Raw genomic sequence first — 19,143 nt, forward strand, 5'->3', positions numbered from 1 at the left:
CATATTCTCACCAGCAACCCTGCACCGCACCGTAACAACTCTAACTCAGGAACCAATCCATGCAACAAACCTCGATACCAACTCTGCCCACATATCTACACCAGCAACACCATCACAGGACCTAACCAGATCAGCTACAACATAACCGGCTCATTCACCTGCACGTCCACCAATGTTATATATGCCATCATGTGCCAGCAATGCCCCTCTGCTATGTACATTGGCCAAACTGGACAGTCACTACGCAAGAGGATAAATGGACACAAGTCAGATATCAGGAATGGCAATATACAAAAACCTTTTGGAGAACACTTCAACCTCCCTGGCCACACAATAGCAGATGTAAAGGTAGCCATCTTACAGCAAAAAAACTTCAGGACCAGACTCCAAAGAGAAACTGCTGAGCTCCAGTTCATTTGCAAATTTGACAGCATCAGATCAGGATTAAACAAAGACTGTGAATGGCTAGCCAACTACAGAAGCAGTTTCTCCTTCCTTGGTGTTCACACCTCAACTGCTAGCAGAGCACCTCATCCTCCCTGATTGAACTAACTTCGTATGTCCATACTGATTTATACCTGCCTCTGGAGATTTCCATTACTTCCATCTGATGAAGTGGGCATTCACCCACGAAAGTTTATGCTCCAATACTTCTGTTAGTCTTAAATGTGTCACAGGACCCTCTGTTGCTTTTTATAAATGCACTTGGTCTTCTAAAGCTTTTGCTTTCAGTTTCATTGTGTGAAATATGTCAGAAAACAACATTTCCAGTCCTAGACAGCATATTTAAGCACTTTGCTGCACATTGATGTAAAGCATATGTCTAAACAAGTGGTGCTCAATATGCCTTGTTTTTTTTTCATTCAGCCTACAGTTTTAATAGCTATGCCTTCTGTGACTAGCCAGCCTGGGAAATGTGGAATGAGATTATTTAAAGACTGTTAAAATCCAGCATGCATATTTATCTCTAGATATCTCATGTCTCATCTGCCTCATCACAGAGTCACAGTATGGTCTACTATAGAGGGAGCAGTAGTGACCACTCTAGTGAAGGTTGTGTTCGTCTTTCTGTTCCAACCCCTTCTTTTCAGTCATAGATGCATTTTGGAAAAGTCTACCTTTTGAGCTGTTAGTGACATGATATGAGGGGAAAAAATCTAATATGCTTTTAAAAATCCATTTCATTTAATCTGGGACACAAACAGTATTCTGCTAATCATAATAATCTGGCTATTGTGTGGCATCATTGGAGGGCAGAGTTAAGGTTGTTTGAGTGCCTTCACCTTATGTGAAGCACTTGGGACCGAATGGCTAGGAAGCAGTTCTGCAGAAAAGGACCTAGGGGTTACAGTGGACGAGAAGCTGGATATGAGTCGACAGTGTGTCTTTGTTGCCAAGAAGGCTAACAGCATTTTGGACTGTATAAGTCCAGCAAATCGAGGGCCGTGATCATTCCCCTCTATTCGACATTGGTGAGGCCTCATCCGGAGTACTGTGTCCAGTTTTGGGACCCACACTACAAGAAAGATGTGGAAAAATTGGAAAGAGTCCAATGGAGGGGAACAAATATGATTAGGGGGCTGGAGCACATGACTTATGAGGAGAGGCTGAGGGAACTGGGATTGTTTAGTCTGCAGAAGAGAAGAATGAGGGGGGATTTGATAGCTACTTTCAACTACCTGAAAGTGGGTTCCAAAGAGGATGGATCTAGACTGTTCTCAGTGGTTCTGGATGACAGAACAAGGAGTAATGGTCTCAAGTTGTAGTGGGGGAGGTTTAGATTGGCTATTAGGAAAAACTTTTCACTAGGAGGGTGGTGAAGCACTGGAATGGGTTACCTAGGGAGGTGGTGGAATCTCCTTCCTTAGAGGTTTTTAAGGTCAGGCTTGACAAAGTCCTGGCTGGGAAGATTTAGTTGGGAATTGGTCCTGCTTTGAGCAGGGGGTTGGACTAGATGACCTCCTGAGGTCCCTTCCAATTCTGATATTCTATAATTCTATGTTTCCATAACGCTAATAATTTTGGATTTCTTTTATGATTAAACTTCATTTTGAATTTCCTGGGTTAGAAACACTTGGTTTTGGGATAGGGACAACATCTTTGCATTGTTCTTACCCTTAGGCCATGTCTACACTAGAGACCTTACAGCAGTACAGCTGTGCCAATGCAACTGTGCCACTGTAAGATCTCCTGTGTAGCCCCTCTGTGCTAACGGGAGAGAGCTTTCCTGTTGACATAATCAAACCACCCCAATGATAGGTGGTAGCTATATTGGCAGGAGAGCATCTCCCACTGGCATAGCACTGTCCACACTGGCACTTCTGTAGGTGTAACTTATGTCCCTCAGGAGTGTGTGTGTTTTTTTTCACACCCCTGAGCGACATAAATTACAATGACAAAAGTGCTAGTGTAGACATAGCCTGAGATTACTGGCATTTACTCAGCATTAATTCTAATTTAATATACTTTCTCTCTCGGACTAAAAATGAAGGCCTTCTATCATTGTTCAGATGTCTTTTGGACACCTAGGGTGAGATTACTTGCAGCCAGAGGGAGATGGGAAGGGATAAAGTCACAGGGGACTGGACTCAATGACCTCTCGAGGTCCCTTCCAGTCCTAGAATCTATGAATCTATGAATCTTTGCACCCTGACAATCCTGGACTGCTCTGGGGGCTGGAGAGCCCCAGTATAATGTAGACTGTGCTGTAGACCTTTCTAATTGCTTCAGCCTCCCCAGGCTGCCTTATGGGTAGGGCCCTACCAAATTCACGGTCCATTTTGGTCAATTTCATGGTCATAGGATTTAAAAAATAGTACATTTCATGATTTCAGATATTTAAATCTGAAATTTCACGGTGTTGTAACTGTAGGGGTCCTGGCCCCAAAGGGGCTTTTGGGGGTCTTGCAAGGTTATTGTAGGGGGGTTGCGATATTGCCACCCTTACTTCTGCGCTGCTGCTGGCAGCTGCACTGCCTTCGGAGCTGGGTGGCTGGAGAGCGACAGCTGCTGGCCAGAAGCCCAGCTCTGAAGGCAGTGCCGCTGCCAGCAGCAGTGTAGAAGTAAGGATGGCCTGGTATGGTATTGCCACCTTTACTTCTGCGCTGCTGCCTGCAGAGTTGGGCTCTCAGTCAGCAGCTGCCACTCTCTGGCCACCCAGCTCTGAAAGCAGCAGCGTAGAAGTAAGGGTGGCAATACTGCGACCCCCTACAATAACTTTGCGACCCTGCCCCCATGTCCCTCTTTTGGTTTGGGACCTCTAGTTTGAGAAACGCTGGTCTCCCCTGGGAAATCTGTATAGTATAGGGTAAAAGCACACAAAAAAACAGATTTCCCAGGGGAGACCAGATTTCCCGATCCATGACGCATTTTTCACAGCCTTGAATTTGGAAGGCCCTACTTATGGGCTACAGTGCTGTGTGCTGCAGTCCTGCTTCTGACGTGCCCGTCTTGCCCTCATGCCCCACTTTCAGCGCACCCCTTACCCCAGGCCTTGGGGAGGCCTTCTGAAGGCAGGCTTATGGCTGTTTTCCACAGTGCTTGCACCAGGGGATTCCTGCCCCAGCTGATGCTGGGGCTTTTAAAGTCCCTTTACCATTGTAATGGGGCTGGAGTAGGGGTGAGGATGTTAACCCTAGCAGCATGGACATAATATAAGTTCCTTCTGTAGCAAGGTTTTGATCAATAGTTGAAAAGTCATAACTGTTCCTTATAATGATCATTTTACAAAAATTGCTGCTTTTTAAACTGGCTTTTGAAAATCCTTTTCTATGGCAGTGCAACTTGCTGATTCCCAAATAACACTAGTGCAGCGCAGGTCTGTGTTGAGGGCAGTATGGAGCAGCATCGCCCCAGGGAGGAGGCTACAAGTGACACTGCACCTTGGGGAGGCATATTTCCTCCTGGAGTTTCATAATGCATTGTCCTAAAGTCTCCCCCATGCCTCTCCACATCTCCTATGGGTTAGCTAGTGCCCCAGGAGGAAGAGCCTGCACCTAAGAGAGCTCAGGGACCCCAGCTATACCTGGCCCTCCCATGAGAGAGTCCAAAAGGGGAGGCTTCATGTGCTCTGCCCACTGATGCACACACCAGGACTAGGTACAATTAGGCTCAGTTAAAACACCTAATAACAATTTTTTTATTGCAGCTTTGAAAGTTTCTTGTGCAACAGTGCTGGTTGTTGGGTGGTAGGAAGGGCAGGAGACAGTAGATGGGAATGCTAGAAAGATTGGGGGGATGGGGAGAGAGGGAGACAAAGTGGATGGAAAGCAGAATATCAGGAGATGCAGTGCGAAAGGATTTGCAGAGGAGCCAGTGGGTACCAAGTGGAGATGAGAACAGCAGCAAATATCAAGGCAGGTGTGAGGGGAATCAAATCAAAGCCCCAGAAGTAGGGAGAGCAACAGGAAAGCAGCTGAACATAATTATATGCAACCTGATAGAACTACCTGGCAGTGCCATTTATTCCTGAGCATTCTTTTCTAACAATACCTTTGATACAGCATGTTCCATGGCTTTCGTGTGCGGTATGTTTTTCATCCCCAAACTCTATTTCTCTATTAGAAATGTCACTGTGTGTGATATATCCAAATTGCAATACAAGTTTGTTTTAATCACTACAGGTTACCAGCAGGTGTGTGTGGGAGGGAAACAGGTAGGAGAGAACTGGGAGGGAAGGTTCTTTGTTGATTGGTTTCTTTGTCATACCAGAGCTGCAAAATTATGGCGCTTTCAGAGTCATATTTTAAATTTGGGATCTGGACATTTTGATGGCTTCCAGTTCTCAGTGCTGACAGATATGTGAGGGGGGGAATTTACAAGCCAGCATACACCCTTATGGCCAAAACAGACAGTCCCAAATAATAGATACTTCTATGAAACTTTTGCTAGAAAGCCAGCTAGAGGGCTTTACTCTGGGCAATGAAGAACTATAATTGAACACCACTCTGATTTTGCAAATGCATTTTATTTTTTTCAAAATCAGAGTAAATTTATTGCACATCAAATGCATTCCATGTTGAACAATGAATCACAGTATCACCCTAGCTGGGCATTTTAAGAAAGGAACAGGAGCTGCCCTCTAAAATCACATAGCTTACTAACATGACACTAACTCATTTCCCTTTAGTGGGTCAGAAGCCACTGACGTTCTTGATGGCTTTCCATCTTTCTTATTTTTTAGTGTTGGCTTTGCAGGAAAGGTCATGGCTTTTTGCCTAGCAGCCCTATGTAAATGCTGGCTTTTATGCACAGTTCTGCTTTGTAGGTCTTGACATAAGCTGCTAAATATTTTAATTTGGAATAAATTACCTTTTCCGGTAAATTTGCCTTTGTTTACTTAACAGACTATGCTGTGAAAATTCTAATTCTAATCAAGGAGTACTGTGCACTTGAGTAGTTTTGTCCTGTCCTCCCTATTCTATATAGGGTGAAAAGTAGCCAACATTTTTAAAAAGCCATGTTTAGACCAGGAGATATTAATAAATTGGAGGGAGTATAGAGAAGAGCTACAAAAATGATTAGAAGCTTAAAGTACTGATTTGTGAGGAAAGACCCCCAACAGAATAAAGTACCTTATAGGAAGAACTGGAAGGATGCCTATTGTTAAGGTTCCCTAATACTTTCCATTAATGTCCAGTTTTCAATTAAATATAACTTCGCAGAACTTCAAACAATTGAGATGACATTGTCCATAGTAGGTTTCTGCTTCAGTTTGATTTTTTTGAAAGACATTTTTTTTAAATTTCAATAAAAATGGTTTAGCTGTATCCAAGATTTGAGTTAGGGGAAAAATTGGTTTTGTTCATGTTAAATTGTTTTGCTCATGTAAAAACAAAGGAAAACAAACCATCCTACAACCATTACTTGGAGAAACTCTAGCACCTTCATGCTTTGGAGCAAGTACCTGAAATTTGGTCAGAGGATAGCCCTGGGGTCATGGAAGTACCTTTTGCTGTCCCTCATAAAAAAATCACCCAGATTTAGCCAAGTTATAAACCCATGAAAATCACCGTTTTCACATGCTCAGTAGTGGTTTGTTAAGGGTTGGCAGCAAAGATCTCCACACATTCCATCTGCTATGAGCTTGCTCCTCTTCTACAGAGGTACATGCCAATCTCATTTCAGGCTGCAAGCACCATGGACCTTTATCTATGCTGAGCATGCTCCCTGAGCTCACATAGCTTGAGCTCCAAGTAGGATGCAGCAGCAACAGCAGCTTCCCTTTTAGTCTAGGGGAAAGAGTGTGGGGAGAAAGCCATGTGTCACATTATGCAAACTATGCAATGAACTGGTTGCAAAAGTTTACATAAAACTATACATTTAAGATTAGGGTTAACACATCCTGCTCTGAGCAATGGGAAGGGTACGACATGGACCTGCACAAAACTTGGCAGTGCTTTTGGGGTGCTCATGGGTGATTGGGGAGTAGCTGAGGGAGTGCCTGCTACAGTTGTTGGTACCATTGTGCATAAGGACCTTTTGGGAAACAGAGAACTTCTAGGGAGGCAGGATGTGCTGGGGCTCTTGGGGACTTGAGCCTAGGGAACTTGAGAAGCCAGGTGCTGTCTGGGGAGTTCAGAGTACTAGGCCAGTTGGGGATTTGAGAGCTTCTGGCAGGGCAGTGGTTGCTGGGTTTGATGTGGGGCCAGGGTTAGAAGCTTCTGGAAGTTAGGGGAACTGCCAGGGGCAGTGGGTGCTGAGGTTAGAGGCTGATGGGGCTTAGGGAACTGCAGGGATCTCTGAGTGCTGGGGATAAGAAAGCTGCCAGGGTGTAGTGAACTCTAGAGTACTTGGGAATTAGACAGCTGCAGGGGTCAGGTGGGAGGGGGAGGTAGAGGCTGCTGGGAGTTAGTGGGCTGTGGTGGGCAGTGAATGCTGGGGCTGCTGGGGGTGAGGCTGTCAGTGGTTGAGGGATGTGGGGGGCAGGGGCTGCTGGGGTGAGACTGTCTGTGGTTAGGAGGATGTGGGGGGGCAGTGGTTGCTGGAGCTGCTGGGGGTAGAGGCTGTTGGAGTTAGGGGGATGGAAGGCTACAGTGCATAGTGGGTGCTGAACCTGGTAAGGGGTAGAGGCTGCTGGGGGCAAGGGGACTGCATGGGGATGGTGGGTGCTGGGGCTAGCAAGGGGTAGAGGCTGTCAGTGATTGGGGAGATATGGGAGGGAGGGATATTGGGCCTGGCGGGAATGGAGGCTGCTGGGAACTAGGGGACTGTAGTGGGTTCTGAACCTGCTTGGGGGGGTAGAGGCTGCTGGGGGTTAGGAGTCTGCAGGGGGCAGTGGATGCTGGAGCTTGTGGGGGAGTAGAGGCTGCTGGGGTTTGGGAGGCAGTGGGAGGGGCAGTGGGTGCTGGGACTGGTGGGGTTAAGGCTGTTAGTGGTTAGGGGCATGTAGGGAGGCAGAGGGTGTTGGGGGTAGGCCCTGTTGGTGGTTAGGAGGATGTGTGGGAGAGGGTGGGTGCTGGGCCCGGTGAGGAGTAGAGTCTATGTGAGGATTGGGGGATGTGCAGGAAGTAATGAGGTCTACACCTGATGAGAGGAGGTAATGGGCAGCTGGTGATTAAGGGCTTGCGGGAGGCCGTGGTGCTGGGCTGGCAGGAGAGTGAGTGGTAGAGGCTGCTGGAGATTAAAGGGATGTGGGGGGCAGTGGGTGCTGGGGGATAGATGCTATTGGTGATCAGGGAGCTGCAGTGGTTGCTGGGGGGCAGAGGATGTTGAGAGTGAGGGGGCTGCAGGGACCAGTGAGTGCTAAGGACCTTTTGGGGGGGGGGGCAGTGGGTGCTTGGATTTGTGGAGGACAGGGGGTTTGTGCTGGGGGGAGCCTATTGCACTTGGCTGTGGAGGGCAGCTGAGAGCAATACCGGGCCCTTCACCTTGTGCTGTTGCTGCCATTGCTTTCTCACGGAGAGGAGGAGCTGGAGTTCCTACTTAGCAGGCGCCACAGCCGCCGTGAGTGGCAGGAGGGCAGGCCTTCAGGCAAATGTCTGCTGCCATCCCTCAGCTCAGCTGGGTGTGTGAGAATCTGGCTGAGCTGTGGGAATGAGTGGCAGGACTGTCAAATGTGTCACTGTCACATGATGAGTGATACTTGGCAGCTCTGCAGGAGGGAGCTATGAATTCTAGGTTCAACTCTGCTGCTGATTGGTATTAATAAAGCTGCACCATTAGAGCAAGGCCTTATTCCCTGTCTTAGGAAACAGGCAAGGATCATTCTTCCAAGTGGGTAGCTAAGAGATTCCACCTCTATCAGAAGTGATCTTGAGCAATATACCCTATCACTATCAGAGTGGTAGTTGTGTTAGTCTGTATCCACAAAAACAACAAGGAGTCTGGTGGCACCTTAACGACTAACAGATTTATTTTGGCATAAGCTTTTGTGGGTAAAAAACCCACTTCTTCAGATGCATGGAGTGAAAATTACAGATGCAGGCATTATTATATTGACACATGAAGAGAAGGAAGTTACTTCACAAGCAGAGAACCAGTGTTGACAGGACCAATTCAGTCAGGGTGAATGTGGTCCACTCCCAATAATTGATGAGGAGGTGTCAATACCAAGAGAGGGAAAGTTGCTTTTGTAGTGAGCCAGCCACTCCCAGTCCCTATTCAAGCCCAAATTAATGGTGTTAAATTTGCAAATGAATTGTAGCTCTGCAGTTTCTCTTTGAAGTCTGTTTTTGAAGTTTTTTTGTTGAAGTATGGCTACTTTTAAATCTGTTATAGAATGTCCAGGGAGATTGAAGTATTCTCCTACTGGCCTTTGCATGTTACCATTCCTGATGGCAGAATCGAGTCTCATCCATTTAGTCACCCAACCTTTCAGACTGAATGTGCCAAATCTCTGTGCTATTTGGAACAACTAGACCACTTTTCTCTCCAGGACCAGGAATCTGAATTCCCACCATCCTATTGCTACCTAGCAATTAGTTATGTGAGCCATTAAATAAGTGTATGTTGCATCACCCTCTGATAGCTGCTCCACAGAGGATAACAGCCTGGTGCTGCTAACAGTTTCTCCTTTAGCGCAAGTAGTTGAGGCCTGTGCTCTAGTTATAGAGATCCTGGGTCCAGACTATGCCTGGTGACGTACTGGAATTTCAATATGGTGACATACTGGAATTTCAGATTTTTCAGTTTTCTATTTTAAAAATCCAAGGAAATTCCATTTAAAAAAAACCTGTGTTCAACTTTAAGGTTGCAAAGTCAAGCACTTGAAAATCAGGAAATACCGGTATTAAGGTTGCCTGTGAAATCTTAATGCATATGCACAAGAAGGCTGAATTATAATGCATCACAATTCAGTTTGCTCTAGAGCATCCCTGCCTCATTCGGTGCACACTGTGGACAGTGATTAAGGCAGAGGGTTGTAAGAAGAGAAGTTTGTTTTCTTGTGGTTAAGACACTGGATGGGGACCCAAGAGCGTTGGGTCCTATTCCTGGCGTAGGTTTCCCTTAAATATTGGTAACCATAATTTGGCATAATTCCTGATTTTGCATTCTTTTAATGCAATTTTAATGTACCGCATTTTCCTATATAATAGATAGATAGATGAAAAGAATAAAACTGTGTAGTTATCTGTCCACTGGCACTTACATACTAATCTGAGGGATGTTATGGAAAAACCAAAGATATAAACATTGGCAAAACAACCTATATTTCCCTAACCTTGTTCTTGGAAATGGCTGAACTGCTCTGACTAATGCTTTCCAAAATATTCAGCCTGAAGCAATGACCCAGCATGGAAAATTTGAACCCAAATGATTAAAGCCCAGAAAAATGATAAGCATTTGAAAACAGGAGCTTATAATGGAAAGCATTAAACTACCTTAGCAATTGGTTTTGCTGACAGTTTATCCTATAATAAGCAGGAATACAGAAAAATTAAAAGTAAAATGTGGACAGCTGGCTAAGCAACAGCTAAGGGGAAGATGGGATGTTATAGCAATCTACGAGCAAGGATGCAAATAGGAAAGAGAGAATGGAATGATTTAGGATAATAATGCAAAGGGTATGACTAAGAGTAATAGGGTGAAATTAAGAAAGAAGAACATGTAAGGTGAATATCAGGAGAAACTTCCTGGCTGAGATGTAATGGTCTGTGACTCTCCCAAAGGAAACAACAGAAACTCTGTCACTTGAGGCATTTAAAACTGGATTTGCAGAAACCCTACTAAATGTATCCTGTCCTGCTTTGGCAGGGAGATGTACCTGGAGACCTAATAGCTTCTTTCCATCTCTAACTCCTGTGAATCCCTAGTTCTGAGAAGGGGGAGGCATCCCACACAATATGCAACACTAACTGTTCTTTGGTATTGTTGCTGAATTTATCATGGGCCCAATCCTGCTCCCACTAAAGTCAATGAGAGTTTTTACAAGTGAACACAGCGGGACCCAGATGAGGATGCACATCATTCTCTTGTGTTTTACTGGAGATGGTGTGGGTCAGAGGCTGGGAACTCATGCAGCCTAAGGGAATGTACCTTTCTCTCAGCTGGTGGTAGGGCTCTCTTTTGGAATTTATTCCATCTTATCACATTTCTTTCTGACAGCGGATGTAGCTAGTAGTTGCCTACAGCAGAGAAAAGGAAAGATGGTTCCTATTAAGGACTCAGAGAACAAAGTAAGTTGACAGTTATTGGTTTATGGCTGCATACAAATAGGACACTGGACCCTTGTCAGTAAAAACATGGAGAGAAAAAAACTCTTATTGTAATAATTGTGGCCAGCTCTGGGGTATATTCTTATCTTAGTTACACCTGTGTCAACCCAGAACTCCACTGGACCGAGTTATTTCAGATTGATGTAGGTGTAACTGAGAGCTGGATCTGGCCCTTTATCTTTTGTGCTGTGATTGGTATGAGGTCGCTTGCTTGTGATGGGAAAAGCAAACATTCCTTCCCTGCACAGTCATGCTGTTCTGCTTTATAAGCTCTCTGTCACATCGAAAGACATCTGAGCTCCAGTCAACACCATCACACCCAATGCCTCTGCTGGGTGGGGGAAAAGAAAGGTTGGAAGACTAGGTTAGAGAAATAGTCATTCTCCACTGACATAAGTGTGTATGTATACATTAGACTATAATAGGCTGATAAGCTGGTAGCTTGGACTATAAGGCTAGTTGCCTGATTTTCAGACTTGCTGAGCATCTGCAGTGCAAATTTGTTTCATTGGACTCTGCATCTGTTTAGCACCTCTAAAAATCAAGCCCTAGAAACCCTATTCTGGCCCACTGGCTTGGAATGCTTGCTTAATGGGAATTGCAGTGTTGTAACAGAGGATAAAATTGATTTTAGTCCTAAGTGAAGCACAGGATCTGATTCAAGAGGTGAACATAGCTGAACCACTCAGCAATAGTGACCACAGTGTAATTAAATTTTAACATCCTTGAGGGGGGGGGGGAGTACCAAAGAAGCCCACCATGGCTAAACATTAGAGTAAAAGAGGCAGTTAGAGGCAAAAAGGCGTTGGAAAAAAATTGGAAGTCAACTCCTAGTGAGGAAAATAGAAGGGAACATAAACTCTGGCAACTCCAGTGTAGAAGAATAATTAGGCAGGCCAAAAAACAAAAACCAAAACCAATTGAATAGCAACTAGCAAGAACAATCAGCAATTTATTTTAAGTACATCAGGAAGCTTGCCAAATAATCAGTGGGGCTGTTGGATGATCAGGGTGCTAAAGGAATGCTCAAGGAAGATGAGGCCATTGCAGAGAAACTAAATGAATCCTTTGCATCAGTCTTCGCTGCAGAGGATTCTTTTTAGGTGACAAATCTGAAGAACTTTCCCAGCCTGAAGTGTCATTAGAGGAGGTTTTGGAACAAATTGATAATTAAACAATACGTCACCAGGACCAGATGATATTCACCCAAGAATTCTGAAGGAACTCAAATATGAAATTTCAGAACTACTAATTATGGTATGTAACCTATCGCTTAAATCAGCTTCTGTGCTAGATGTAACGCTGATCTTTAAAAAAAAGGCTCCAGAGGCAATCCTGACAATTACAGGCTGGTAAGATTACCTTCAGGCCAACTAGCTGAAACCATAATAAAGAACAGAATTATCAGACACATAGATGAACACAATATATTGGGGAAGAGTCAATGTTGCTTTTGTAAAGGAAAATCATGCCTCCCTAATCTATTAGGAGTGTTTGAGAGAGTCAACAGGCATGTGGATAAAAGTGATCCTATCAATGTAGTGTACTTGGACTTTCAAAAAGCCTTTGACAAGATACCTCACCAAAGGCTTTTAAGCAAAATAAGCAGGGATGGGATAAGAGGGAAGGTCATCTCATGGATCAGTAACTGGTTAAACGATAGGAAACAAACAGTGGGAATAAATGGTCAGTTTTCACAGTGGATAGAGGTTAATAGCGGGGTCCCCCAAAGACCTGTGCTGTTCAACATATTCATAAATTATCTGGAAAAGGAGGTGAACAGGGAGGTGCCAAAATTTGCAGACAATTCAAAATTACTCAAGATATCTAAGTTCAAAGGTGACTGCAAAGAGTTACAATGGGATCTCACAAAACTGGGTAACTGGGCAGCAAAATGGAAGATGAAATTCAGTGTTGTTAAATGCAAAGTAATGCACATTGGAAAATATAATCCCAACTATACAAACAAAATGATGGGTTCTAAATTAGCTGTTACCACTCAAGAAAGAGATCTTGGAGTTATCAAGCACAGTTCTCTGAAAACATCTGCTCGATGTGCAGCAGCACTCAAAAAAGCTAACCGAATTTTAGGAACCATTACTAAAAGGATAGATAATAAGACAGAAAATATAATGCCACTATATGAATCCATGGTATGCTCATACCTTGAATACTGCATGCAGTTCTGGTCACCCTATCTTAAATATATATATATATTAGAATTGGAAAAGATACAGAGAAGGGCAACAAAAATAAGGGGTATGGGACAGCTTCCATATGAGGAAAGATTAAAAAGACTGGTGCTTAGAAAATAGACGACTGTGGGGACATGATAGAGGTCTATAAAATCATGAATGGGTGGAGAAAGTGAATAAGGAAGTGTTATTTACCCCTTTACATCATACATGAACCAGCGGTCATCCAATGAAATGAATAGACAGCAGGTTTAAAATTAACATAAGGAAGTACTTCTTCACAGAACACTCAGTCAACCTGTGGAATTTGTTGCCAGAGGATGTTGTGAAGGCCAAAATTATAACTGTGCTAAAAATAATTAGATAATTTCATGGAGGATAGGTGTTTCAATGGCTATTTAACTATGCCCTGGGTGTCCTTAAACCTCTGACTATCAGAAGCTGGGACTGTATGACACGGAATAGATCACTCAATAATTGCCCTGTTTTATTCATTCCCTCTGAAGCATCTGACACAGGCCAGTGTTGGAAGACAGGATACTGGGCTTGCTGGACCATTGATCTGACCCAGTATGGCCATTCTTATGTTCTTCTATAAAACTGAGTCATGGTATATAAAACTGGTCAGCAGTTTGCTTTTTTGTTGAAAATGCTGATTTGTGGAACCAGAACTTTTTGCAGGAATGCCTTGGTTTCAGGACAACTTTAGTCTGGAAGTTTTTCAAGTCCAGGATGGAATTTATGGTCAAAGCCAGAGAAGGACACATTCACTGCAGAATAGCCAACAGTCCAGTGGTTAAGACACTCACTTGGGATGGGAGACTCAGGTTCAAGTCCTTGCTCCAAATTAGGCAGAATAGGGACCTTGGGTATCCCACTTCCCAGGTGAGGTCCCTAACCACTGGGCTATCAGCTGTTCTAGGGTAGATCTGTCTCATATGTTTCTTCACAGAATTTTCAAAGGGCTCATTTTGGATCTGATGTGAAACAAAAACAAGTTGTGAAACCTCAAAAAAAATTTTTTTTGCAGAACTGAATTCTTTTTTTCTGGCCAGCCCTATTGGTGTACTGTGTGTTTATGTGGCTGAATTCTGGTATGCATGCAAATGCATTGTAACCTTGTTGAAAATGAGTGCTTAGGCTCTTTAATTTGTGACTGCTGAGTACTAATTGCAGATTTTTGATATTTTTGAAAAACAGAGAAAGTAGTCAAGCACCATCAAAGTAAATAATTCATATAACTTTCAGTTGATCTGGGACCATTCTTGTTACGCCCTTTTGTTCATTGTTTTAATATGGCAAGATTATTATCTTGTTCTCTTATACTCCTTTAGAAACACACATACATAGGGGGGGGGGGGGGGGATAGCTCAGTGGTTTGAGCATTGGCCTGCTAAACCCAGGGTTGTGAGTTCAATCCTTGAGGGGGCCACTTGGGGATCTGGGGCAAAATCAGTACTGGTCCTGCTAGTGAAGGCAGGGGGCTGGACTCAATGACCTTTCAAGGTCCCTTCCAGTTCTAGGAGATGGGATATCTCCATTATAAATAAAATATATGTTTAGATAAAAGTGCCTGGCAGGTTACACATGTACCTTTAAATACACTATACCTTTTAGTAGAGCTGGCCATAAATTTTTATTTAAAACTTTTCTTTGACACAAAATGGCTTTTTTCAGAAATAAAGGGGAGGGGAATCAGAAATCAGAAAAACAAAAAAAAATGCATGTAAAGTAAGAAGTAATGTGTTGAATTTAAATAGTACTGTGTTGCACTGCCTGCACATGTTAATGGTACCATCAAGTGAGGTAAAGCTGAGGCATAAGGGTGCAGTGGAGCATAGTCTGTAGTATGTAAGGGGTTCTGTTCTTCAAACAATGGTGATTGCTTCTCAAAGATCTCTGTTTCCCCAGCACATTAGGATATGTTTACACTGCACAGAATTTGTGTGTGTAGTACATGCACTACACACATCCCTACCATAGCTATAAATAGCAGTGTAGCTGGCGAGGTTCTGCTTAGGCGAGTAGAGTACAGACACACCAGATCCATAGAGGTATGTACCCTACACGGTTCTCTATGTGCCCAAGTAGTTCCTCCCCTGTCTACACTGCCTCCCCACTGCCGGAGCCTTTTCCTGCCGCAGGGAGCTTCCGGAGCCTTTTACCACCCCAGGGAAAGACTCCAGCAATGGGGAGCTGCCAGAGCCTTTCCCCACTGCCTTCCTTCTGCCAGAGCCTTTCACTACGGCATGTAGCTACACACTGCATTGTGGGTGGAGCCCACCTTTCAATGAAGCATGTAGCAAAATGTAGCCTACATGCCAACGGCGTGCTGTGTTGACATACCTTTAGGCAGAAGACCAAACCAACTTCCTTTGAGTGATGATGTGACTAGGTGTGTGAGCTTGTGATAATACAGTAGTTTTGCTCTTCAGTGATAATACTATAACCCCCCTCCCTTCAATTATCACTGGGGCATCAGCTATTCATCTCCTCTTCAAATTCAAACCTGGCATGGTAACTGTCACTCTTACAGTGCAGACTATCCTCCATTGCTTAGATACTTTCCACCAGCAGTACCCAGTACTGATTCTCCCCCATGCATTCCATAAAGCTCTTTGGGACTTGGCATCCTCTCTGTTTTAGAAATGTAAATGTTTAAGTCAACAGCAGATGACAGATCATATGTGTACACTTGGGATTTTAAAACTCATCCTGAACACTGTGACTTGTTTGTACACATTCTCTCTCTCTAGTTCTCTCTCAGTCCTGTGCTCTAGTTCTTTCTGCATCAGCTTTTTGATTCAGTTGTCCATGGGTTGTTGCATCAGTGTAAAAGGGACTGAAACTTCACTCCAGTGGCTCCAGTCAGCCAAGGAGACAGAACTCAAGCAGTGGTGAGGAGTAATTGTGCATCATCACCAAACGATTTGAAATGAGATCCAAGGGCTGGAAGCTGAGGCTAGACAAATTCAGACTAAAAATAAGGTGCAGGTTTTTAACTGAGAGGGTAATTAGCCATTGGAGCAATTTACTAACAGTTTTGGTGGATTCTTCATCATTTGCAGTCTTCAAGTCAAGACTGGATGTCCTTCTAAAAGATATCCTCTAGCTCAACCATAAATTATGGGCTTGATGCAGGAATCACCGGGTGCATTATGCAGGAGGTCAGACTAGGGGATCATAATGGTTCCTTCTAGGCTTAAAATCGATAAGAGGTGACAACCCTCCAAGTTATATAATTTTCTCCATGTTGTTCAGCACCTACATGCACTGTTATAATTCCTTAACAAAGCACCATCAGTATGCTGTATTTCTCTTATTGTGAGGTCTCCTCATGTGTGCTCACTACTCTTGGTGTATGCCAGGGCAATATCTGTTGAGGGGATTGTTCAGTAGTAGTAAACAAGGTTAAAAATCTTGGCAGTGTTTTGGACCAAGATCTTTCCAGAGAAAACCCTATGTGTCGAACAAAGTACAAAAGCACACTGTATGAGCAGTGTTTGTCATTATTTATCCTATGTTGACTTGTGAAAACCAACAAATGACCTCATGACCACAAGGTTCACTGATGGTAATTTCCTCCTAGCAGTAATCAGAACAGGCCTTTCCATTGCTTGCAGCTTATTTGAAATGCAGCAGCATATCTACTCACTGACTTGAGCCCTGCATTCTTTGCATTGTCTGCCTATATAAGCCTTTACTCCTGCGCAAATTCTGCTCCATTGTGCATGCACAGAATTCATATTCCGCGCAGAATTTTTTTTCTCTGCAGAAAATACATTCTGCCAGAGAGGTGCTGCAGTTACACCTTTTGCCCATCAAGGGCTGCTGTGGCACCAGAACAGAAAGCAGTTGCTTCTGGGTGGGAGCAGCCCCAGCTGTGGATAAGAAAGAGAAGAAACCAGGTTCCTGAGAGTGTCCTGCCTGTGGGACCATGTCAGGAGGCACAGGATATGGGGGCACAGTCAGCATGGGGCACATGGGGCTGCTGGGGGGGGGTGTCACAGACTGGAGTTCAAAAGGGTTAGTGAGGGGGACAAACTTGAGTAGGGACTGAATGGGAGTAGAGTGCAGGGACACATGGGTATGGGGGGAAGGGGTTGGATGAGTGGAGGTGCATGTCCACAGGGGGAGGGGGTGCAGGGACACATGGCGGATGAGGGGCTGGCTGAGCGGGGCTGCAGGGACACATGGGGACAGGGGGTGAAGGGACACATGGGGACAGGGACAGATGTGCCTGACTGAATGAGAGAGGTTAGGGGTCAGCCAGGGTCTACATGGCAGAGGCTCCCTAACAATCTCTCTCCCCCCACAAAAAAACCTGTTCCATATTTCTCCCACCCACACCCAACAACCCTCCATGTTCACACCCAGGCTGCTTCCCAGCAATTACTTCCCTCTCCCTCGGCTCCTCCGTTACCCCTGACTCCCCCAAGCCTTTGCACTGGTTCTGACAGGTGTGGGAAATGCATTTCTGTATTGTAGTTTAAATGAATTGTTACTCAAAGTTCTGTATTAATATGCCTAGTAAGGAATCTATTTATCAAAAACATTTCCTCAATATTTTTTGTTGTCTGTATTGGTACAGACATACTTGCTGACAGGTATTTTGAAATAAGTGACCAAAATAATTGAAACCGGTGTGATTATATTGTGTTATTTTGACAAATAAAATATGCAGAATTTTAAAAGCTTGTGCAAAGAATTTTTAATGTTTTTGGTGCTGAATGCCCCCAGGAGTAATAAGCTGGCACGCTTGGTTTCTAAAACCATTAACAATTTAGGTTAAGACTGCAATGGAGACCTCTTTGAGCATCATTTGGGAGAGCATCTCTGCTCACACAACACCTGCTGTGTGGGGCTCTCCCCTTCATGTGTTAAGTCAGCAGGGAATTACTCCTTTGCTATAAGATCTAGGATATGTAGAGTATGTAGGGTATGCATGTAGGCTAAGGAGGGTATGCACCTTGCTCCTTGTTGAAAACCATCTCAATCCACTTTCACCTGCTTCTGGAAAGCATCTATTATTATTTAACACTGAACAGAGATCAGGGCCTCATTGGGATAGGCTCTGTACAGCCACTTAATTATTTCCCCAATTATGCTTTTTAGAATATCCATTGTTGAAAGCATATATATATATTAACTTACCCTTCTATTTCTTTTAATATCAGACTTCCTTGTTTGTTATCTGTTTGAATGTTAAAAGGATGCATTTTAATTATGTTGTTATTACCTTTATTTTGTCTTCTTTATGTTGAACAAAGGCTACTAATGAATTTTAAATACTGATAGCAATAGCTAAGCTTTAAAATTATACATTTTAATTTTTACAACTGATTCTACAAGAACTGAAGTATGTTTCTTCCTGAAAATTAAAACCAGTCAATCAAACAAAACCTTTTATTCATCAAATCCCCAGATTACTGTAACTATATATGCTGCTTGGTGGATAATTTTCAGAGATTGTATTAATTTGGGAATGTGCTTGTTAGAAATCAGGTTGTCAATTCATGATTCCTTCACTTTTGTGGCAGAAAACTACTTCATAAAAAATGGCACTTCGGACGCACTACTCTGTGGCAACAGCTCAGACGCTGGGTAAGTGCAATTAAAAACCATCTTTGCTTCTTCTCTTTTCTTTCTTTGATACATTTTGGTTCAGTTCTGTCCACTTTTAACTGGCATGAAGTAGGGATTTCAACTTCCCAGTGTCAGTAATAATGGAAACAAAGATAATGACAATATCATGCATAATAATACAATTTTCTAAACAGCAGAGGAAAGAGGTTGGTGTGTCTCAATTATCGAGGTCTGAATTCTTTAGCGACCTTATTACAAACTCCTTTTTCAATCAGTTTAATTTTCTCCTCAAAAAAGTGCTTGGAACTCAATAACATTTTGGCTGAGTGGATAGTAGTTTAGAGGAAATGAAAGGTGAAGAAGGAAGCAGAAAAGTAGAATGGGGAAATTGATGATTAATTCCAGTATTTCTAGCAGAGGAGGAAGAACAGAATAATAAATTCAAACCTTTGGCCAGTACTGAAACCAAGATGTTTTGGACATGCAAAGACACTTTGTTAATTTGTGAGCTTCATGTGCATGTAATGCAGGTGTAGAAGGTATATATTCCAGTTTCTCAAACCTCTGTGGCAACAGAAGGAGCAAGAAATATAGGCCTCTTGAGATTCTAATTCAGGTTAGCTGCATAGAGGCAGGGTAGAAGCCTTCCTTCACATACTCACCACCTGTACACATAGTCCTTCTCAGCTGTCTTTGATCCTGATTCT

General features: G+C 43.5%; 1 protein-coding gene across 8 annotated transcripts in view; it reads left to right on the top strand.

The window, feature by feature from the left end:
* LOC117872006 (sodium channel protein type 5 subunit alpha-like) overlaps positions 1-19,143 on the top strand; it is a 336,265-nt gene that overhangs the window by 109,717 nt on the left and 207,405 nt on the right. For all 8 annotated transcript variants that reach the window (XM_034759944.1, XM_034759938.1, XM_034759936.1 and 5 more), the window contains exon 8: positions 18,391-18,454. In XM_034759944.1, coding sequence (XP_034615835.1) covers positions 18,391-18,454 — 64 coding nt within the window. The remainder of the gene's footprint in view (positions 1-18,390; positions 18,455-19,143) is intronic.

This window comes from Trachemys scripta, chromosome 2 (assembly GCF_013100865.1).
Source record: "Trachemys scripta elegans isolate TJP31775 chromosome 2, CAS_Tse_1.0, whole genome shotgun sequence".
Taxonomy (NCBI): domain Eukaryota; kingdom Metazoa; phylum Chordata; order Testudines; family Emydidae; genus Trachemys; species Trachemys scripta.